The following is a 24,678-nucleotide window of genomic DNA, read 5'->3' as shown; positions in this document are numbered from 1 at the left end:
TTCACTGCAATCAGAACTATCTTTGGTTTCGATGTAACGCACACTCTTAAAATGAAAGAGTGATTTCCTCTTCTCAAAAAAGAGTTAAATTTTTTAAAACTCATCTTGAGTGAAATACGCTCTTATTTGAGCGAAATTTTTGCTTTGCGTTTACTCAAACTTGAGTGGTATTTATTTAAGCAATATTTGAGTGCTTTTAGCTCAAACTTGAGTTATTTATTTATTATTTAATTGTGTGCTAGCTATAAGCTGGAATTTCTATCGTTTTATTTTTAAAAAAATATGATAATAAATTTAAATGAAATTGTTATGTTCTGTGATCTAAATAGATTGTGCCTCCACTTTTATTTTGCGTTTGCGGCATAACTACCACTACGAAAAATAAACATCGATTCACTGGTATATAAAACATGCTAACTTGATTCAATCATGAGGTACCTTTCGGTAGATGAGGTTGGCATTGTCGATAACTCCTCCCCCACATTCGTGACCTTCGGATGTGATTTAAACACGCAGTAACGCCCACTTCGATCTGGTAACGCCTACTTCAATGGAAGTTCCACATTGAACAGTGTGATTAAAATATATTCACTTAAATGATGCTAATTATGAATAAAAAATGATTGAAAGTCACATAAATTCAAGTTAAAAGGACCCAATCAAGTGATACATTTAATCACTCAAACTCGAGTGAAAATCACTCAAGTGTGAGTGAAAACGATCCACTCAAGTAATACTGAAAATCACTCAAACTCAAGTTTGAGTGAAATTTTTCTCACTCAAACTTGAGCTATTTCCATATAACTCTTTCACTTGAGTGATTTTAACTCAAGAAGAGAAGGCGGCTTTTTTCTAGAGGAAAGAGCTAAATAGCACTCAAGTTGAGTTATTTTCTCTCGTTCATTTTAAGAGAGCAATGCTTAGTGAAACACCACTTCAGTCTGAAGTAGTTGGCATAGTTTTTGTATTCAGAGTATGGAGATTTCTTAAAATGTAGATAATGTATTATAAGATGTTATTTATAATTTTTAAAGGAGCTGGCGTTTGCAATTTTATGCTTATGGTATAGCAATTGACCCATAATTATGCAGAATGAAAAGTAATAAATTAATAATTTCCATACAGAATCAAAAACTGTCAACAAACAAATTAAAATGAATTGTCAAATGCCACATAAATTGATCACAAATGCATTATTTAATATGCTATTAAATTAAACTTTGTTTAATGCTCAATTCATTTCTAATAAAATATTCCGTACGAATTATCCTTAGAAATACTCTAAATTGTTGCATACTAAAACTTTGTTCTCAAAAGATCGTGTTCTCTGTTTGATAGTGACATTCTTATTATTCGAGCGTAAAAAGCGATTCCCAAAACGGGCCATAGGTCATATTCTAAAACGACAAATCGGTTTGCTTCGTTAAGCTTTTTGGTAGTTTGAAGAAAACTCAGTCGGTTGAGTAGAAAAGTTAAGTTATTCGCTGAGTTGAGTCGCTTGAGTTAAGTTATTCGCTTCGTTACTTAAAATAGAAACCGTAAGCAAAATTAATCTTGGGATCGCTAAAACCAGGAATGCAAATGAAAAAATAGATAAAAATAGATACTTTTATTGTTACGCTGCATTATTTTAAAAGCCAAAGCATTGTTTCATGCAAACTGCATTGGTTTGAGAAAGATTATATATCTATGTTCAAAATTTATTATTCAGTAAAGCAATTTTCGCAATTTTCACTTTAAACTTACATTAATAAATTGAGAATTTCACTGAAATTTTTTTTATACATAAGGTATCCTTTTTAAAACTGGCCATATTCTAACACGTCGAATCGGCTTACTTCGTTAAGAGTTGGCAAATGCAACTTTTTGCTTATGGTATGGCAATTGACCCATTTTTTTTCAGATTAAAAATTAATTAATTGATAAATAAATAATTAATAATTTTTTTTACCGAATCAAAAATTGTCAAAGAACAAGCAAAAATAATTCGATAAACGATAAATAAATTTAATACGAATGCATTATTTAGAGCAATATTAAATCAAACTTCGTTTTAAGCTTAATATATTTCTAATAAAATATTTCATACGAAAAATTTTTAACAATAAACTAAATTATTCCTTACTGAAAATTTTTTCTCTAAATATCGTGTTTTCTGTTTGATAGTGAAATTTTTTTTATTCGAGGGTAAAAATCGATTCCCAAAAGGGGCCATAGGTCATATTCTAAAATGACGAATCGATTTGCTTCGCAAGTTTTTTGGTATTTCTAAGAAAACACAGTCGTTTGAGTAAAAAAACTATTAAGTTATTCACTTTGTTATTTAAAATGGAAACCGTAAACAAAATTAATTTTTTGATCTCTAAAATCAGGAATGCAAATGAAAAACGAGATAAAAATAGATACTTTTATTGTTATGATGCATTGTTTTAAAAGCCAAAGCATTGTTGCATGTAAACTGCATTGGTTAACAAGAAATATATTATATCTATATTCAAAATTTATTTTTCAAATAGGAAATTTTCACAATTTTCTGTTTAAACTTATTAATAAATTGGGAAACTTACGGAATTTTTATTAACTAGCACAAAGTATCTTTTTTAAAACTGGCCATAGATGATATTCTAAAGTTTCAAATCGTTAAGCGTATGAGTATGTAACTTTAAATGCAATTTAGCAATTTTTTTAAAAATATATACTAATAAATTGAGAAATGTACGTAAATTTTTAAGGTATAATTTATAAGGTAATGAACTAGTAAATAGAAGGCAAGGTGACAATAATTTATAAGGTATCCATTCTAAAACAAGTCATAGGTCACATTCTAAAATGTCGAATCGGATTGCCCCGTTAAGCGGTTTGAAAATAGAAAGCGTAAGCATAATTTATCTTGGGGATTCTAAAATCCAAGAATACAAATGATACTTTCGATAGATGCTTTCATTGTTTTGCTGCAATACTTTGAAAATCAAAGCATTGTTGCAATGTGAAATTTCCATGTTTTGAAAACGTATTGGTACCAGGTAAATTAGTATACATTGGTTAATAGCAAAGGACATTTTTCTATCTTCACAATTTATTATACAAGAGTTTGTCTCACTCTCTTATAATACTGGGACCATTTGTGCTAGTGTCTTGATATTGGGACAGCGGGTGCAAAAGGTAGTTGTACTACTTAACTCAAGAGGTAATACTTATATTTTCACTTTAGTTCAAGCAGTGATTTCTATAAATTACTGAATTATTGATTCAGGAACAACCTGAACGGTTAACGAATCGACTAATTCATCTGGAGGTTAGGCTTAGTTATGAAGATTAGTATTGTTAATGCCACTGCGCGTGATTGCACTCTTAGCAAATTATTTTAAAATTGTCGATTCATTTCAATAAAAAAAATTTTTTTTTAGATAATTATTTTTATTAAGTTTCTGAATATTTACATTGTTAAAAGAAAATATGGTCAGTTTTCATAAGAAATAAATTTTAGCAATTTTTCTTTTATTGTTGAGTTAAGGACCAAAGCAGCCAATGAGGTTGGGAAGAATGATAGTGACTACCTTGTGCTTCCATTCACCCCATTTGTTGATGCGTTAGCAGAGTAAGCACAGTAGTGAGTGAAAGTGTTAACTCACATAAAGAAACTTGAAGATTTAAACATTTCTTTACTTCATACAGTACCATCTCGATACAGCGTACAACTGAAGATATTAACTATAAATACAGCTTAACAGAAATTTGGTACATCACCGGAAACAACAACAACACAGTGAAGTGACATAGTGAAGAGACAATACAAGAACACATGCTTACAACAATGCATGGTTTATATATAGATTCCATAATGATATGCACGGATGACGTCACTTACGTTATCTGAAAAGAAAATATCTGTTGCCAACACACGACCGAAACTCAATTCTGTTAATTCAATGTATTTAGAGGAGTAACAAACCACTCCAACATCATTCTTCTCATAACCGAGCTTTATGACTGAATTATAGTAGACATCAGACTCATAGTAGACATATAGACTCATAATAGACATCAGTAAGTTCGCCATAAGGCATAAATGTTTAAGATTATTCTGTTTTTTTTTTATCAATTATTGAAGGGATAATACCAGTAGTTTTTACTAACATTCAGCTGTGTTTGATAAAAATTGTTTGATTTATCCGTCTTTTGATAATAGAGGAGTGCAAGCGAAAGACTGAACTATATCACTTAGTTGAATAAATCAATCAATTGTCGCTTGTGCCATTCCTGTCTTCATTCACATCCCTATTTAATTTAGAAACGTATTCCTATTATTGCCTGAAATTCATTGATCATTGATGGATTTTCAGTCGACGGGTGAGTGAAATGGAGTCCACTTTAAATATCTATGTTAATTATTTTTTATTTATAGTGCTAGGTAATCTCCAGATGTATGACTTGCAAAGATTGCGTCCCCTAATGAATATTGCGAAAGTATATTGAAATCACGCGTTTATTTTGTTCATAATTACGCTTTTGATCTGTTTTTCTATAAGAATAAATAATTTAAATTTAAAGATAATTGGAAAAAAAAAGTTATGCACTGGAAAACTTTTAAATTAAATTTCATTAAAGTTTAATTAAATATCATTATTTTATTAGACTGCATATGATCGCAAGTTGAAAAGATAGCAATGTAACTTTTGCTTGATATTATTTAATGGCTTACTTATAACAATTTTGTGACAATATTCAAAAACTCCTATTTGTGATAGTTTGAAAAAATTAAGCATGATGGTAAAATTTGACTTCTCTTCATGAATCAATATAAATATAAAAATAGCTACTTTGATCTGCATGTTAAGATTGATTTTTTCCAATAATAGAGCATCATATAGTACATTCCTAAAAAATCAGCTACAGATATTTGTTAATCAAATAACTATAACTGTTTTATTTAAATAGAACCCTATTGTGAGTTTAAACTTATCTGCATTTAAAATTTTCTAATAAATGGAACATAAATGTCTGATTAAAGAATGCTGGTAAATACTTCATTAATGTGTAATATTCCCTTAATGTGTAATATTCCCTTAATGTGTAATATTCCCTTAATGTATAATGCTTTATTCTAATATCATACATAACATTTTTCACACCAAATCCTTCAAATGCTTATTAAGATTAAATTAGTTTTTACTTCATAAAATTTTCAACTCATAAGTTTTCGAAAAATACGCTGAAAATACACTTTCGAAAATATACGAATTAATGCACAGCATTCGATACATTTCCTTGCAATTTTATAATCTCCGAAATATCATATCTAACCTAATTAGAAAATAAAATAATACCCAAACAAATTCTGTCGGAATGATAAATCACTAGATTTTAATGATTCAATCATATTAAAATTCAAATTGAATTACGCGAACAATTATATAATGTCCACAGTGTAATGTTAAACAAATTATAAAGGTAACATTGGAGGACACTCTGAACCACATTTAACTATGCTCGGAGCCTGCGAACACTATTGCTGGTGTCTTGTGTATCTATCTAATTTCATTTTAAACTTCTCTACGTTTTAACTTGTATTGTTTTTATAAATTTTTAATTTAACAAGCATTGTTTTTATCAACTTTTAACTGATTGTTTTGATTCTTAACTTGTTCTGCCTTTTAACCTCTTTATCGAATTTTAACTTCTATATTTTATCACTGTTTTGCATGTTCCTGCAAAGTTTTAACATTTATTGGTTTTTGGGTGATTTTGTGTTTTTTTTTTATTTTTTTATTTAACCTTTTTACTACTTTATTATTTTATTTGGCTTTAACTTGTTTTATAGAATTGTACTGAACATTATTTTAGATATTCAGATTTTTATATTCACTGTTGATGTAACTTTTAGAGATTTACGTATTTCTAATGTATCATTTGTGTATGTATCAACTCTCGTATGCCCTAAAATAGGGCGGGGCGAGATAAGAATAAACTATATAATGTCCACAGAATTGATTATTTAAAAAAAAAATATGACATCATTCGTTACATCTTATTGTATTTTGCTAAATTATTTCTATTTAATTTTGTAAATATTTTTTAAAAAATGAACAGGAAACTTTTATTAACATATTAAGTTAACTGAAAATTCACATTGTCTTTTAAAATAATATGAATATATTATTAATCGAAATACACGGAGTTGTAATTGTTCCAGCTGGTTTCCGTTTTCAAAACCTAATAAGTTGAGGTGATTTAATTAGATTTGATGATGCTAGATTCTAAATAAATTGATTAAATTTTTTGTTACATCATTTACATCTTAGAGAATTTTGCTACATTAATTAATATTTAATTGACTTAATATGCGTTAAATTCGATACAGAGAAAAATTACGGTACTTTTAACCCAATTCAAACTTCATTAGCTCTTTAAATAATACAAAACCATTATTCGACGTAATGTATGGCGATGTAGTCCTTCCAGCCAGCTTTTTCAAAACTTAAGAGGTTAGTGAAATTCTTTTCAATTAAAGACGCATTTTTCTTTAATTAAATAGTTGGTTGAATGTAACTTGAAAGGAAATTAAATATTTAAAGAGAATAAGGTTAATCAATACAAATCTTAATTTAAGAATACCAAAATTAACAGTCTAAAGAGTTGTGGAATCAACATTAACGTAAACACCCACAGGCAGTAAATTATTTATTTTTAACAGTAAAGTAATAGTTGTTGTCATAGTGAAATCTCCGTAATTGAATCATTTATTTAAATCAATAAATTGTTATTTTCTAAATTATTTTTAATTTAACTTTATGTCAGATGTACTTTTAAACTCCATGTTAAGTTTCAGAGCTTAGATTAGGAAGACAAATTAGGTGAAAGAGTTTTACACTGTAAGAAATTCCAGATCAAATCCTATCAAAATTCCTTTTTACAGTAAAATTCATTTTTATTGTAAAATTTTATACCGTAATTTTTGTCTTAATATTTATTTAATTAGAATGATTTAGTAATTTTACAATAATAATACCTTTTAGAGTAGCTTTTACTGTAATATACTATGGTACATCAAATGCTTTGTTCCGTCAAAACTTTTTGGTGAAGAGAAATTTTATGGTTAAAAGTATCGGCACCCTGAGCGCCAGTACTTTTTACTGTAATTTGATCTTGGCATTGTTACAGTGTATTCTTAAAATTTCATTGCATTGTGTGTTTCATTGAATGTTTAAGTTACATAGCATTTTAAGAAAGATTTCGAGAGTGCAGAATATTCTACATTGAGAAAATAAATAAATGTCTAAACTACCAGAATATAGTAATATATACCTGGTTCTATGAGAACCACGAAAAGCTGGGTATTTTTATTTTTTTATAAAGTTTTGGTAATTATTTTGGTAAAGTAAACAATAAAATATGGTTTTGGAATATGTGATAACCTGTGGTAAATGTGATAAAATCTGATAATTTTGTCATGATATCTCAGAGCAGGGCATACAAATTATTTATTTGGTGAAATTTACTTTTAGTTTTGTTTTACTAAATGTGTGGTAATGAGAACTATAAGTTTAAAAACTGGAATTTCTCTTAAGCCGTTAAACCGCTGAAACCGGAAAAATATCAAATAAATGGTTTAATTGCTCTATATTATGATTTTATTTCCAGAATTATGGTTCTTTTTTTACCAGAAATATCACTGCAATTTAGTATTTTGAAGGATTTTTCTTTTCTTCAATGTTAAAGACAATACTCACGTTGGTTCTGTCCATAATGCTTCTGAGCAAGGAAATGAATAATCCTCATTAACGTTTATAAGTTGATTATTCGCTTTGTTGTTTTTATTTACGTTCAGAATTTAATTGAATTTTTCTTTATTCAGTATAAAAATTTATCAATAATTAAATTTGTCACGTAAAGAAATTTCAATGATGAATAACTGTTTTTCTTAATTTTAAATAACTGCGAATAAATGCGAATTTGAAAAACCATTGTTTGTAAGTGAGCCGTTATTTGGAAGATTTTATCCTTAACACAGAAAAAGACACTTTTATTTTAATCTGTATTTCGTAACCATAAACTACTATTAAAATGGCAAATATAATATTTTTGCTCATTTTAACCCAAATTAAAACAAAATAACGAAAAAAAGCATGAAAAATTAATAAAAATTCTGCGTCAAAGGCTAAGTACTTAGCCTTTAGAAAAATGCTGAAGATAATATCTTAAACATCTACACAGTTTTATTCTAATATCATCTATTCTTTTTAATAATATATTTATTTTACTAAAAGTGAAGAATTTTTCAAAAAGGAAGCTTAAATTTCATACTTTTTAAAGCCAGTTTCAGAAAGACTTGAAAAAATTCATTTGGTGCTAAAATTTCTGTTAACTAAGTAAAACTAATTCATATAGCTTGCATTTTGGATTTAATATCTCGGAAAATACAACATTTGATATTCTATTTATTTGATATGCTAATCTTCAATGAATTTCTCAAAAGTATAAAAAAGCACATATAATTCATGCATTTGTCGCAATGTTCTTAAGATTAATATTTCTATATTTAATACTTTTTACTTAACTTACAAACTAAGACTACATTTAATTTTTTTTTACTCTATTACTCTTTTAATGTAAATCCGATTTCACTTTATTTAATTAAATTTTAATTTCCAAAGTGTTTTTTTGGAAATAAATGTCATTTATAAAAGTAAGTATTAAATATTTTGTTAAATTCTACGCGAAAACACGAAATATGTTAGGGATAGGAATGAATAATAAAATAGGAATGAATAACGAAATAGGAATGAAAACAACAAATATTTATTATATCTCTTATTAAATACTTGGAGAAAAATTTTGATTAAATTACAGATTTTATAAATGTTAGTCTACAGGGATTAATAATTTCAACAACGTTTAATTAAACTTGAAGTTTTAAAAATCGATATAAAAATTGTTTATTCGAAATAAGTTCTGATTAAGCTTAATTAATTACTTTAAACTAACGTCAACACAATAAAAATAACTTAAAGGTAGATAGAAATGTTTATAATCAAAAATTAACACTATAAAAAACGTCTTTTTTAAATTTATTTGCACTAATTGCATAAACTGTAGAAACTGCTGATTTTCAGTTTTGCTTGTTTCTTAATAATTTAATAATACATTTATTTAATCCCTCGTGATTTTAAATAAAAAAAAATAGCATTATGTTTCATTTGACAAACATATTTTTGGGTCATTTTAAAAAAAAAAACTTGCATTTTTGATGTCCCATGGCTTTAAGTAATTTTAATTACTAAAATAACATTCCAATTAATCTTTTTAAGGATTTAAATTAATTTTCTAAATGATTTAATTAAATGTAGATGTACAGATAATAATATATTAAAAATAATGTCCGTGTAATGCCGTTTTTATACGTCAGACACAACTAAATTGCTATGTTCCAGAATTCTTTGTCTCTTATATAATTACAATTAAACCAAATGTGCATAAAAAATAATTTTTATTTGTCGAGTTTTAAAAAATTTTGATATACATGTAATATATAGTGTAGGTTATCTGATATTTTTAAAATTTCTTTTCAGTGGAAATTAAACAATTTAATGTTTTTCACACTACGAGTATTACACCAATTATTGTATTAAATTATTCATGTTGAGTTAATAAATATGGAATGTAATATTTTAAGATAAGGTAGCCATATAATAACTGTAATATTATTTTTATATTACATATATATAAAAACTGCAATATTATTTGCTTTATCCGAAGAAAATAAAGCTTATCAAGGTAAAGAATTTTATCTAAATTTGCCCTCTGTTACAAATGTAATTGTTGTAAGTTGATTGGTTAAATGTTCATTTGATATTTTTAAGAATAAGATTAAATCATACTTTTTAGTTTTGTATAAACTCTTCTTCTTTTCAATGAGACTTGTCCAACGAAATTGTTTTGTAATTTCTTTCCCTCTCTTACTCTGATCTTTTGTTACCATATGTATAGTAGTTAACTGTAAATACAGATTGTTTAATTAAAAAAATTAGTTTTACCAGTTTTTGTTTTGTAATTGTAGTACTTCTAATTTTTCTAATTAAACTATAAAAATCAGAAGAAAATTTTTTTGTCTTTTAGTTTTTTAGAATTATGTTTTTTTAGTTTGTTTGACTGAAGCAGAAGCAATGTAATTTTTTATAAGTTAACTTAAAATATAGAATATTAGATTTAACGAAAATTGATACTTTCTCAGATAGAAAAATAATTGAGGGGGAAAATTTATTTTATTTACAATAATAAAAATAATACTATTGAATAATTAATAATAAAAATTGGTAGAAGATTACTTATCAGTTAATCAGTATTACATTACTTATAACTGTTTTAGATAAGTTTTTTTTCATTAAAACCCTTTGGAACATTAGTAACTCAGAGGAATATAACGTAAATTCAAGAAATGCTTTATTTGATTTTTATTTTATGTTCCGAATCAAAAAGTGTAACGGTGTTATAAGTTTTATGTGCAAGAAACATTCCCACTGCAGCTGAAATTTTCATAAGCAGAAAATCAAAAACTTTGTTTATTTTAAATAAAATAAAATAATGGAAATTTGTAAAACCGTAACAGTTTTGTTGAGGTTTGAGTTCGAGATTAGTTAGATAGTTTGAGTTTCCTGTGCTGGCAACATCTTATTGTTTTTATATTCTTTTTTATGTAAATAAAGTTAAGTTTTCAGTTTGTTCTACGTGACTTTCAGTCTGATTTGCTCTCAACAAAATCCAACATTTGGTGCCGAAATAATTCGGTAAGTCATACTGAACCTTTTATAATTACTTTCGTCAAAAATCTAAATTGGAATGGCTACCGGTAGTGAAAAACTTGTAATATTTAAACGCAAACGAACAACGCTACGTACCGCCATTACGAAACTAACGACGAAATTGAACGATGCTGCTAGTACACAAACTGAAAAAGAATACAACATTGAACGTTTACAAGATAAAATTAAAGAATTAACATTGGCAGACGATGAAATACATAATTTTTTAAATGATGAAGAATATCAGGAAGACATAATAGAATGCGAAAGATACACAGAAAATGCTCATTTGGCGTTATTTAATTTCAAAAGAACAGCGAATCGGAACACGAATTCAATTTCTGAAACATCGCCAACAGCTGCCAATATAAATAATTTTTCAGCTTCGCCTTCAAATGTTACAGTAAAGTTGCCTACAATAAAAATAAATACGTTTTACGGCGAAATTGAGGAATTCCATAGTTTTTGGGAGCGTTTTGAAAACTGTATCGACAAAAACGAAAATTTATCGCTGATTGACAAGCATGTTTTTTTGCGGGGATATTTAGATGGAGAAGCAAAACGAATAGTTGATGGAATTAATATAACTGCAGAAACATATGCAACAACAAAGAATATTTTGAAATCGAAATATGGCGATAAAGATAAAATAATACAGGCTCATCTCGATTATTTAGAAAACCTAAAACGTGTCAAAAATCACTCTCCAGCAGCAATAAATGAGTTATATATTGATTGTAATCGAAGAATACAGGCTTTAGATGCTTTAGGAGAAAAAACTCAATCATACGGAAGAATTTTGGCTCCTAAAATACTTCGTGCTTTTCCTCATGAAATCTGTCGTAACTGGATTGTACACGCCAAACGTGAAAATTTTGGTGAAAGCGATATTTCAAAATTAATGAAATTTTTATCAGAAGAGGTCGAGGGATCAATTACTGCAAGTAATATTAAAGGTTCACTTGCTCCAGACTATCCTATTAAATCCTCCTTAGAAAATTTTAGCGTGAACTCTAAATCAGTTACCAAAAGTAAAATAATGTCACCATTTTGTCCTTTCTGTGAAACTGTCGGACATTGGCCTCAACAGTGCAATGTTGTAACGGACATAGACGCGCGCATACAGAAATTGAAGACTAGTAATAGATGTTTTTTGTGCACTAACCGAGGACATAACAAAAAAAATTGCCCTCGTAGAGAAAAATTTGTCTGTTCCAAATGCAAGAGAAAACACCATACATCAATATGCAAACCTCTAACCAATGAGCAGCCTATGGCTACATCTACAAACAAAATTGATGTATCGTCTTCCAGTTTCGTTCATTTGCAAACTGCACGAGTTTTCATAACTGGGCCCACTGGCATTACAAAACTGATACGTTGTCTATTGGATGGTGGAAGTCAATCTAGTTTCGTTTCTTCTAATCTTGTGGATACTTTAAAACTTCCAGTAATTTCAACCAGACATTTGGACATTCAAGCCTTCGAATCCCCAGCTAATGTTGGCTACATGCGAAGACAAGTCAAATTTCAGTTATCAAGTATCTGGGACAAATCTAAAGTTAATGTTACTGCATTTGAAAGCTCCAACAAATATGCATCACACCTACCTTCATCAACGGATGTTTCACTCTTTGCTAAAAACAAGCGAATGAAACTTGCTGATCCAGATGATTCATTGTCGAACTTACCAATTGAGATTTTAATCGGTGCAGATTACTACTGGATTGTTATGAATTCTGAAGCTCCAGTCAGGTTGTCGGATTCTCTGGCATTGGTCCCATCAAGTTTTGGTTGGGTACTTAGTGGAACTCGATCCCACGCAACAGTTTCCTTCATTTCAACGGTTCATAATGTTGATGTGGATACTTCAACTCAGGAATTAGATAATGTGGTACGAAATTTCTGGAACTTAGAGAGCATTGGCATACAACCAACACAAGAAAAAATAAGTCCTCACAACTCTGAACTCTTGACGAACTTTCATCAATCTTTTGAAATCATCGATGGTAGAAGAGTTGTAAAATTGCCTTGGAAACCAGAAGTTCAACTTTCGTCGAACAATTATGAAGTCGCAATTCAACGATTTAAATATTTAACAAGGAAAATGCATGCAAATTCAGAATTCAAAGAAAAATATATTGAGCACATGCAAGATTACATTGATAAAAAACACGTTGAAGTTGTCTCAGAAACACATAATGAAGAACGTTTATATTACTTGCCCCATCACGCAGTAAAGAAAATCACAAATGGAGAAACTAAGTGGCGTATAGTTTTTGATGCATCTTCACATTCTCCAGGTCACCCATCTTTGAACGACGCTCTTGAAGTAGGACCAAATCTTCTTCCTGATATCTTAGCCACATTGTTGAGATTTCGACTTTCTAAAATAGCAATCACTAGTGATGGGCGACAAGCATTTCTGCAGCTGATTCTAGCAGAAGAAGACAGAGATGCAACACGATTTATTTGGTACAATACTACATATACTCCTGATGGGAAACTCTGCACTGAAGATAAAATTGTAACCTATCGATTCACACGTCTTCCATTTGGACTCGTCTCTAGTCCATTTTTATTAGCAGCTTCTCTTTGTGAATTGGCTACAAAACACAAACAAGCATATCCTACAGCAACTAGACACGTTGAGAATAACACCTATATGGATGATTTTGTAACCGGAACGTCTACGGATACTGAAGCTCTAATTCTTTACCAAGAACTGCAGAAACTTACATCACTTATTAGCCTACCATTAGATAAATGGACTACAAAATCTAAGATTTTGAAAGACATGTGGAAACAAGAAAACGTCTCGTTTAAGGATATCACGCAAGTCTTGGGTGTTAAATGGGATACTAACAGTGATGTCTTTCAAATTGATGTGCAGACAAAAATTGTTCAAGCATGTAAAGAACCAGTAACAAAACGCTTACTACTGAAGTTGATGTCAAAGTTTTACGATCCTCTAGGCTTGTTTGCTCCAGTTACAGTAGTTGTGAAGATATTGTTTCAAGATACATGGCTTAGTGGTATTCAGTGGGATGAACTATTACCTCCATCTGTAGCACAGCAGTGGCACAAGTGGATAAATGAATTACATTATCTGAATGAAATATGTATCCCAAGATGGATTGGCTTTTCCGAAAATTCCGACGTTACGATACATGTGTTTTGCGACGCTTCGGAACGTGCATATGGTGCTTGCTTGTACGCTCGTTATGCAGATGATATTTCTACAGAGATCCATCTCATTTGCAGTCGAAATAAACTAGCCCCAAGCAAAAGGGTCACCCTTCCGAGACTTGAATTGTTAGCTGCACTACTAGGATCTCGCCTACTCCAGATTTTTTGCAAGGAAACGAACATAAATTCCCACACTGCGATACTATGGAGCGATTCTACTGTAGCTTTAAGTTGGATAAAGGGAAATCCTAACCAGTGGAAAACATTTGTTTGCAACAGAACAACAGAAATCCTTCAAAACACTACTTCAGCACAATGGCGCCACTGTCCCGGTACAGATAACCCAGCGGATCATCTTACTCGTGGTACCTTTCCACCACAGTTATCAATTTTAGAATCTTGGTGGCATGGTCCGAAATGGCTAAAACATGATCCAGAAACTTGGCCTATCAAAGTTTTATCTACACGTACACAACCTTTAGTTGAAGCTGAATCACGAAAAACCAAATTTCAATCCTCCTACGTTGCAACTACAGAACCCATCATAGATATATCTCGTTATAGTTCTTATACGAAACTTCTTCGTGTGACTGCCTGGATACTACGTTTTGTATACAACTGTAAGACTCAGCAACGCATAGCTTATGAACTGAATTGTAATGAAATAGAGAAAGCTAAAAACTATTGGATACAGACTGTACAGAATCAATGTTTCTCAGCTGAAATAAATGCCTTAAAAGCTGAACGTCCCCTGCCGAAAAAATCCAAAATTTCCTGTTTCAATCCCTTTCTCGAAGATAATTATTTACGCCTTGGGGGAAGGCTGCAATTTTCAAACATTTCTTCTGACACTCGACACCCTTTATTGCTCGATGGTAAACACTATTTTGTCCACCTTTTGATCCAGCATACACACATACGACTCCACCACTTAGGTGTGCGTATAATCCTGTCCGAGTTACGTTCAACCTTCTGGATTTTAAGAGGACGTCAAGCTATAAAGCAAGTTATTCACAAATGCCTACCTTGCAAGCTGTCCAAAGCGAAATACGGAAAACAAATCGAAGCTCCTTTACCTCCTGAAAGAGTTGTACCTTCTGCTCCATTTACTACCACAGGAATTGATTTTGCTGGACCCGTGAATATTCGATGTTTGAAATCAAGAGACACAGCCTACATAACACTATTTACTTGTGCAACAACACGTGCATTACACATCGAACTTGTGTCGGATCTTACCACAGACAAATTTCTTTTGGCACTACAACGTTTTGTTGGCCGCAGAGGACTCCCACACACAATCTATACCGACAATGCTACCACTTTTCATGCAGCAAATAAGGACTTGATTCTATTATGGCAAGTTCTGTCATCAGCTAAAACTCAGCAATACTATGCCCAAAATGGCATAACTAGGAAATTTATCGCCCCACGAGTGGCTTGGTGGGGAGGCTGGTGGGAACGCCTAATAGGAGTTGTCAAGCGCAATCAGGACAATATCATTAACGTTCGAATTGGCGATATTGTACTTCCACAAGAAGATGTCCGACCACGTCACATGTGGAAGAAAGCTAGAGTGGTGAACTTGCATGAAGGACGAGACGGAAAAATAAGATCCTGTGAGCTGAGAGTTAATGGTCACAATATAACCCGTCCGGTAGCTCTGGTCATCCCCCTCGAGGTCGACCAGGGTGGGGAGGATGTTGAGGTTTGAGTTCGAGATTAGTTAGATAGTTTGAGTTTCCTGTGCTGGCAACATCTTATTGTTTTTATATTCTTTTTTATGTAAATAAAGTTAAGTTTTCAGTTTGTTCTACGTGACTTTCAGTCTGATTTGCTCTCAACAAAATCCAACAAGTTTCTACTTACAAGATTGTGTTTTAGTTTCATTATAAAAACTGAGAAAAAAATTTGGTCAAAACTACCAGAATATGGTAAAATTTTCATGCTCTTGGCTCTTTTAGAACACCAAAAAGCTCAGTAATTTTTATTGATTTCGGTAGTTTTCACTGCTTTGGTAATGATTTTGGTAAATTTAACAATAGATTTTTATAATATCTGATAAAATTTAGCAATTTTCACATGGTAGAGCTAGCATAAAAGTCATTTATTTAGTTAAATTTACTTTGCAGCTCTGTATTTTTTATTAAATGTGTGCTAATAAGAAATATAATTTTGAAAACCAGAATTTCCAATAAACCGTTACCACATGAGCGGAAAAATTACCAAATGAATGGTTTAAAAATGGTATAAATTTGTTTTATTAAAAAGAATGCGTTTTTTTTGTATTACCGAAAATGCTATTATGCAATGCAGAAATGCAATGCAGCAAATTTAACAGAATTTTTTTCTCTATGTGATAAATAATAGAAATAAAATTTTACCCGACATTGTAATAATTTTCTGTCAAAACGTATAAAAAATTAACATTTTATAAAATTGTACACAATTTAGTTTATGAATGAATATGTTAACTATTTGAGAAACGAAAAACTTTTTATTAAATTTTGACAGCTCATAAATTAAATTAAGGTATCTGACTAGTGCAAATACATGATATTGAGCAAAAATTTTTAAATTGAGTTTATTTCAAATTTAGAATTCCTGTACTCTTAGCCCTCAAAAACTATTTTAACTTTGTTTGCATTCCAACTATTAACAAAATTATAGTAGTTTCTGTGCAAGGTGATAAAAGTGGGTAGAGTAATGAATTTAAGTCTTATGAAGCTTTTATCTCAAAATCAGATTTTTTTGTTCACATTTTTCACCACCTTAAGCATAATATCTCATATCATTCCTAAAATAATTGTCTACAATTTTTCATGAGTGTTTATGATTGCAGCACACATGTTTGGAACAATAGACTAAGAGAAGAAAGTAGAATTTCACTTTTTATATATGTTTTTTGGCAAAGACACGGGTGGAAAGTTTAAAAAATTTGCTTTATTAACTGCATTGATCCCTAACTCAGTAGTAACTCATAGTTGATAGCCATCTAAATAAAATCCTCAAAGGAATTTTTGTTTCAGGTGATAGAAATTTTCTTATAGTGTTTAAAGTAAATGCAAAACATGCCTTATTTTTACCCAAAAATATTCATTTAAAAAAAGTAATAACAATATTATTTTGCTAATTAAGTATTTACATGTAATAAAATAAATAAACAAGTTTTTTTTTAAATTTTATACTAATATTTAAACAAAAGTTGTCATAACTAGTCGGATACCTTAAGTAAATAATATTTCACGTAATTCTTTTTTAAGTCTTTGAATAATATAAAATTTTGCTCATATTGTTGCATAGTTTAGTTAATATCAAATAAATAAATTTAAATTTTTTGACATTTTACGTATCAAATTAATTTTAGTACAAATTCATTAAGGCAAATATAAAAAACTAAACGAGCAATATTATATTCAAAATAAAGTTTCAAATAACATTACATCCAATATATATTCTTTATGGATAATGAATTCTTTCAGAAAGATAACATAAAAAGAATAAATGTAGATAAGCTTTTTAGATTTCATTTTGCATAAAACGAAGATTTAGGTTAAAACATTCCCAAAACATTTTCTACCAAGGATTTAATAATATACCTTACATTTCAATTTTATGCATATATATCTAATATTATAAAACGTTTTTTTTTGGAGAAAAATATGCATCGATTTAAACAGAACCACTTTTAAACAAAACTATAGCTATTTATTAGAAAAACCTCTTTTTCGATCCTTCCAATTTTCAGAGAATCCCAAGAGAGGCCTTAGAACGAATAAATGATTTTAGACTAGAAAATATTGTGTTCGACGATATGTATTTGAAACAAAAGTTTCGAGGGATTTATATCCATTGATCTCCTTTTCCAAGCATATCACGAACTTTTCCTGTTCTATCGAACAAAGGAGAAAGTTTCCTTTGGATAATCTAACTTATAATTGGATGGAAAAAAAATACAGAGAACGGGAAACTTTTAAAAACTTATTACATTTTCCTTTATTTATGCGGTGCTCTTTGCAAGTTATCTAAACTTTCTGTAATATGTTCCAATCGGATTACTGAATGGCTTCTCTTTATTAAAAATCTTCTCGATATAATAACAAAGAAAAGGAATTTAATTAGGTTTCTCTATAGCAGCTAGTTTAAAGAACATTCTTCAATTAATATAGGATTTACTTTTCTTAACCATCATGAAATAATTTATTTGGATATTATTTAAGAAAAAAATATCACTAGTGTTATAGAAGTGTTACGGATAGTTTTTAGATTCAGAAAACATATATAAAATTTAATCTAACTATTTCTAAGTAATTAGCTATAAATTACTTGCACTAGTGTTATATAAGTGTTACAGACAGTTTTTAGGATTCAGAAAACATGCAAAAAATACTTTTAAACTGTTTTGAAGTAATTAGCTTCGTATTATCAAACACTACATGGAAAAAACTATTCTGGTAAAATACTGATAAAATCTGGTACAATAATTGTTAGGTCATGGCATTTCTTGTAAACAATATGGTTAATAATGCTAAAATATACGGTGTTTAAGCAATTAATTTGTTTTCCGTTCATATGGTAAAGGTTCACCGGAAATTCAAGTTTTCAAAATTATAGATCTTATTGCGCCACATTTAGTAAGGAATACTCAACTGAAAAATTAATTTTTACGTAAAATGATTTTTATTCCATATTGCAAGGTTTCATGATGAAGTGGCAAATTTTGCCACATTTACCAAATTTTTCACTTCTTATTGAACCATAGTTTACTGTTTATTACCAAAGAGCTTGGATAAGAAATTTACCGAGCTTTCTGGTTTGGTCTTATGCTATTCTCAATAAAACTGTATAAGATTCAATAGTCAACAGGCTAGGAAAGAGTGAATACTTCATTGAACTTCACGCCAAACCTCCTGTTTTAGGAACATTCAATAGAATGAGAAGTATCACTTAATCATAATAAATTTTCTGAATTAGTTTCTAACTGGCAAAAAAATAATTTATTTATAAGGCAGTGATAGTGAACAATATTTTAAAGCATTTTGTTCAGACAAGAAGATATAAAAGAAAAAAAATCATTATATATATATATATATATATATATATATATATATATATATATATATATATATATATATATATATATATATATATATATATATATATATATATATATATATATATATATATATATATATATATATATTATGATTATCTTAAAGAGTATTTTTTTTAAAAAGCAAATTCATTACATTCCTTAGCATTTAAAAGAATTCGTGAATTCTTTTTTTCTAGTAAATTAATTCTATACAGTTATAATTAAATTTTGTATTCTAATGTGATGCTTTAATTTAGTTTTTTTGAAACATTTTATTCATGCATGTTAGAAATAAAAATCTCAATGTTAAAGCGAGCTTCTACTATGAGATTCAATTCGAAACGACATTGCAAATTTATTCAACCGTTAAAAAAGATTAAGTTCCAACTAAATAAACAAGTTGAGTTGTAAGCTTAGCGTCTTGAATTCATTTCACTTCATTTTAAGATTCACATACGATTTGGCTCTAGCTCAAGAAATTTCGTTTTGGAATTTAAACGCTAGTTTGAATAATAAAAAAATCTTTTTCAGAATAACCGTTTATCTAATAAATAATGAATAAATTAGAATTTTTGTTATTGTTTCAGCTGCCATATTGTTTCGGAAGAAAATGCAGTTCAAATACGTAATTATAGTCTTTGAAAAACCTCGGAATGCTTCATTATAATTGCAAGAAAAATAAATTTTATTTTACATCAAGTCAAGCGACATTTAGAAGAAATGTCACTTGAATGTGTTTACAGGTTGAGAAATAATGTATCAAAATTATTTTGAAGTAATTACTAAATAATGAATAATCAAAAACAAAATTTTTATCCATAATTACATCACTAAGTTCTATTCCTAATCCACACAAAATAATAATAAAAAAACTGTTGTCAGTAAAACGTTGCTTCAAGTCTTTTCTCCCAAATAGAAAAAAAATAATATCTGCTTTCTAAAAGGCTAAAATTAAAATATTGATTTCAAAAATTAAAATAAAAATTCCATTTTTTTAGTAATAAATTCTAAAGTAGTAAAATTGCAACAATGTTCCTTTTTGCCCTTTTCTCAAGATGATAATTCCCTTCCTGAATTAGAATTGTAACCAGAAATCGTTTGAAATCCTTAAAGCATCTAAAAAGATTTTTGATTTTTTTGACCAGTGACCCTTATCGCACATTTGGAAAAATCAAGAATATTATTAACAAATTTTTTTGCTCAAATTCGTATTTTTATCAATTTATTTCTTCGCAACCAAAAACAAATAGAAAAAAGTAATTATATAATTTTCTAGCCAAAATAACTAATTAACGAAAAAAAATTCAGCTTGATTTGCGGTTGATACTTCAAGTAATTACCTTGTTAATAAGTAAATAAATAATGCGAGAGATGAGGAAAGTAATTGTATGTGTGAGAAAATCAGTGATTAAACAAATGAAGAAATAGGTGAATTAAATAGTAAATAAGTAACGAGAGAGAAGAAAGGTATAAATTCTATATATGAGATATTCAATGAATAAACAAAGTAAAAAAGAGGGAATTAGTGAGTGAATAAATGATATGAGAGAAGAAGGAAAGCAACTCTATTTATGAGAGAAATAGTGAGTAAACAAATAAAGGAAACATTGAACTAGTGAGTAAATAAATTAGCAAAAATTATAAACCAATGATTTGTGGAATGGGATTTAATAAGAGCTACTTTTACAAATAATTTAGGACCGTATTTTTTCATGAAAAATGGAAAACACAATATAAAGTTTCATTAAAAACCGTGAATTTTCAAAATTAGAATTTTAATTAAAACTAGTGGGCTGCGCCCCCTGCACGCTAACTCTCGCCAACCCCCGAAAGTTGCTACGCAATCTTATATGGTTTGCTTCGCAAACCAAGCTCGCTTCGCTCGCTACTAACTTAGGTACATTGCAAATACACGAAAATTTTAAGAATTCAAAACAATCATTCAAATCCATATAACAGCTTTTTTTTAAAAAAAAAATTACATTTTTTTAGTAAATACTAAGTCTTTAAAATAAATTTGAATTCAAATAAATGACATGTAATTCGCTAAACCTATTAGAAATGTGCTATAGCATAAAATCTTAAAGCGTAACAGCACGACTGAGACTCATTTTTCGATGAATAACTAATAGCAATAATAAAACAAATAAATTCGTGATATAAATCAAAAATCGTCGAATGAATTCTAAATATATAAATTCGTGAAAAAAAGCGCTTTCGACAAAATACAAAAATCGAGATCTATCAACAAAGACTACTCACTTATGCCTAGACAAAGGTTATTTCAGTTTCCGTTTTTAAAAGCGCTATATGTTGAGCCACCTCAGCTAGATTTGGCATGTGACATTTTTATCGACAATCATTGGTCGATTTTCTAGCGTTACCATTCAAGGAGTTGTAATGAGGCTTTTTTTGTCGCCGTGTAAGAGAAATATATACATAGATAAATTATTAAGTATAAAAATTTGTGTTTTGATCGGAGTATTAGACCCATACAGGGTTAATTTTTCAAGTAATATAACACAGATATATTGGTATTGCATATAATTGGCTAATACAATATGTATGGTATAATAATTGAAAATTTTACAGTACTGGATCAGTAACTTAGTAGAACTCTAATTTTAGTTTATACATATATTGACTATGTATGTAGAAAAAAATTACAGTATTTCGTGTTTCAATATTTTTCACTTCGTGTTATTTGGATTATGTAAGTTTTAATAAATAATGTGTAATGACTTTATTATGAATGATAATTTAAAAAAATTTTTTTTTTCAGATATGTTCGTTTTGAATGTTATTGGTTAATACAAAATTTGTAGTATAATATTCGAAAATTGTACTGTTCTGAAACAATAACTTCGTAGAACATTAATTTAATTTATAGTTGTTTTAATGATCTATGATAGAAATATTTTTACTGTGCTTAGTTTTTAAATAATTTTCGTCGCTTATTTTTTTGGATTATGTTAGTTTTATTCAATAATAGCATATAAATTATTTGACTAACAAAAACTCAAGCGTAATCCAGATTTGCTTGGAGGCTAAAAACTAAACTCAGAAAAAAAAGCTTTTTGCACTGAATAGTTTATTAAATAATTAAATAACCTTTAAACTACACAAAAAAACTTTTTTGTTTGACAAGCATGTATGAAAATAGTTTTTTTAAATGCTTTTTTAAAAAGTAATTTCGACAACTTTCACTTTCTGCAATTAAACAAAGATGCGCTTAACGTGTAATTGGGCTAATTACTTGGTAAAAACACTCATTTTTATAAAAGCATATATCCTACTAACTAATCCTTTTTATCTTCATATTGATCTTATCTTTTTTATATCTTAGTTTCTGGAGACACTTATCGATATTAAAAACGTTTAAATATTAATAAAAACAGTTTCTCTCCAATGGAACATTAATGAAAAGGTAAGGATAGTTAGCTGTAAAATTTTTTGCGACTAATGTGATTTTTGAAAAAAATAAATCCAATTAAGGCTGCAAGAAAAGGAGATTACTAAAATTTTTTATGCTTTTAAAGCGTGGAATAAATTATGAGAAAACTACATCTGGATATATTTTTTACATTTGAGATCATGTAATATACAAAAAAAGCAACTATATACAAATTTATCTTTTCCTTCGTTTTATTATTTTATTAACTTTGGGTATTTTTGTTTATTTCACAATCTATTTTACATTTTTATTTTAGAATGAACTGGAAATATCTTACATAGCCTAGCTAAGTAGTTTATGTAAAATACAACTATAAATATGCATAATACAACTAAGAAAACTATTTGAATATTTATTTTTTACATTTGAAATCATTTGAAACAAAAAGAGCAGCTATGCACCAATTTATCTTTATATTTGCTTTATTAATATATTTACATTGGGTATTTTTGTTTGCTTTATAGTCTATTTTGCATTATTTTTTAAGAAAAGTGTTGAAATATATTGCATAGTTTAAATATGTAATTAATGTTCAATACAGCTATAAACCTGCATTAAACAACTAAAAATCAGTAGCTCACTTTCTATTGTATCTGTAGTTTATGTACAATATAATTATAAACATGCTCAAGACAACTAAAATAACTATATCTAAGTATCTGTTTTTACATTTGAGATTAAAACAAGCAGAGCAATTATACAATAATTTGTCTTTACATTTTTTATATTTTTATATTGGCATTGGGTATTTTTATTTGTTTCCTAGTCTGTGCCACATTATTATTTTAGAGTAATATTGAAATATCTTGCACAATTTGAATAGATAGTTTACATAAAATACAACTATAAACATATACAATACAACTAAAAAACTATATTGAATGCATTTATCATTATAATAGATCATTATTTACATTTTAGTTCATTTAATACGAAAAGGGCAACTATAAAATAAATTATCGTTACATTTGTTTTATTATTATATTTGTATCGGGTATTTTTGTTTATTTCAAAGTCGATTTTACATAATTATTTTAGAATAATATTGGCTATGCCTTGGTTAGCTTGAATTTGAAGATTCTGAACAATACAATTTTTTGTTTAAATTTAGCTCATAAAATGCGAAAACTTGTTCTTCGAAGGGAAAAAAACAAAAAAATCACTAAGAATATATTAATCGATACTATGAAGTCATCCAAAAAACTAAAATGCATATACTGAATCAAATAATAAAATTTTAAATGATTTTATTTTTTTTTAATTATTATTTGCTGCTCCATCCGCTATTTTACGTTGTTTTAGTAAGCAAATCATGTATTTACATGCTCACCCTATTAAATACAAGATTAACTGTTTTCAGTATTCAGCATCATTTATCATGATGTTATCGGTTTAAGGTTTGAAGGTTACATGAAGGTTTACTTTTAAAAAGTAATATTTATACAGCCAAATTAAAGCCTTAGCAGCAACTTCAAATAATGAATTTATTCTATAGTTTCTTATACTCTTTCTAATTTAAAACAGACTAAAATTTTTGCTGAATAAGAATTTGTTTTTGTACTCAGACAAAAAAGAACCCCCTTCCTAAATTAAGCAATTAAATTAAGACAAAAAGTATTACATTAACGAGGCTTTGGACTGATAATGTATTAGAGGCTTCTTGTCGGTATTCTTTCAATTCACATTTTTTTTTGTTTCAGTCCCAAAGAACAATGTTTTCGTTTAACTAAATTTTTAAAAAAGTAGTTGAAATTAATAAACTATCAGCAAGTCGGGAAAAATCATTTCATGTTTAAAAAAATATGTGTGCCTTATCGTAATGATTATATGTTTTTGAGTGACACAATGTTATTAAGAGAGGTCACAGTTAAGTGAAATTATGATATATTATTTAAAAGTGGAGATCACTAGTGAAGCAAACCTTTTGTTTAAACTTTGAGGTAGTTTATACTGATTGAAATTGAGATATTTTTAATGGCTGCATACTTTTTCAAAAATTTGAAGAATAATGTTCATGAATAATGATAGTCTGAATGATAGGGAAAATTTTTTTCTCAAATTCATATATTTTTTGCTGAACTATGAAACCAGTTTAAAAAAATCGTGTGAAGTTTAGTTTTTCGTATAACATAATAAAAGTA

General features: G+C 28.5%; 2 protein-coding genes across 3 annotated transcripts in view; both read left to right on the top strand.

The window, feature by feature from the left end:
- The window catches only part of LOC107453525 (potassium voltage-gated channel subfamily KQT member 1), a 443,886-nt gene that overhangs the window by 170,385 nt on the left and 248,823 nt on the right, over positions 1 to 24,678 (top strand). The gene's annotated exons all lie outside the window — the stretch shown is intronic.
- Positions 12,073 to 22,823, top strand: LOC147806180 (uncharacterized). The gene is made up of 4 exons (XM_087149574.1): positions 12,073 to 12,808; positions 13,037 to 14,608; positions 14,708 to 15,696; positions 22,794 to 22,823. The coding sequence occupies exons 1-4, from the start codon at positions 12,073 to 12,075 to the stop codon at positions 22,821 to 22,823; spliced, it is 3,327 nt and encodes a 1,108-aa protein (XP_087005700.1).

The sequence above is a fragment of the Parasteatoda tepidariorum genome, chromosome 8, assembly GCF_982258835.1.
Source record: "Parasteatoda tepidariorum strain Cologne lab strain chromosome 8, Ptep-v5.0, whole genome shotgun sequence".
Classification (NCBI taxonomy): Eukaryota; Metazoa; Arthropoda; class Arachnida; order Araneae; family Theridiidae; genus Parasteatoda; species Parasteatoda tepidariorum.
Note: the sequence above shows the minus strand (reverse complement) of the source record. Positions and strands in the feature narration are given on the sequence as shown.

Excerpts from the sequence above, each read along its gene's own strand:
- LOC147806180 (XM_087149574.1), top strand. The coding sequence starts at position 12,073 with ATGGCTACATCTACAAACAAAATTGATGTATCGTCTTCCAGTTTCGTT. Across the intron at positions 12,809-13,036 it reads ATCTTTTGAAATCATCGATG|TAAAGAAAATCACAAATGGA; the intron begins GTAGAAGAGTTG and ends CCCATCACGCAG. Across the intron at positions 15,697-22,793 it reads AGGGTGGGGAGGATGTTGAG|AATGAACTGGAAATATCTTA; the intron begins GTTTGAGTTCGA and ends TTTTTATTTTAG.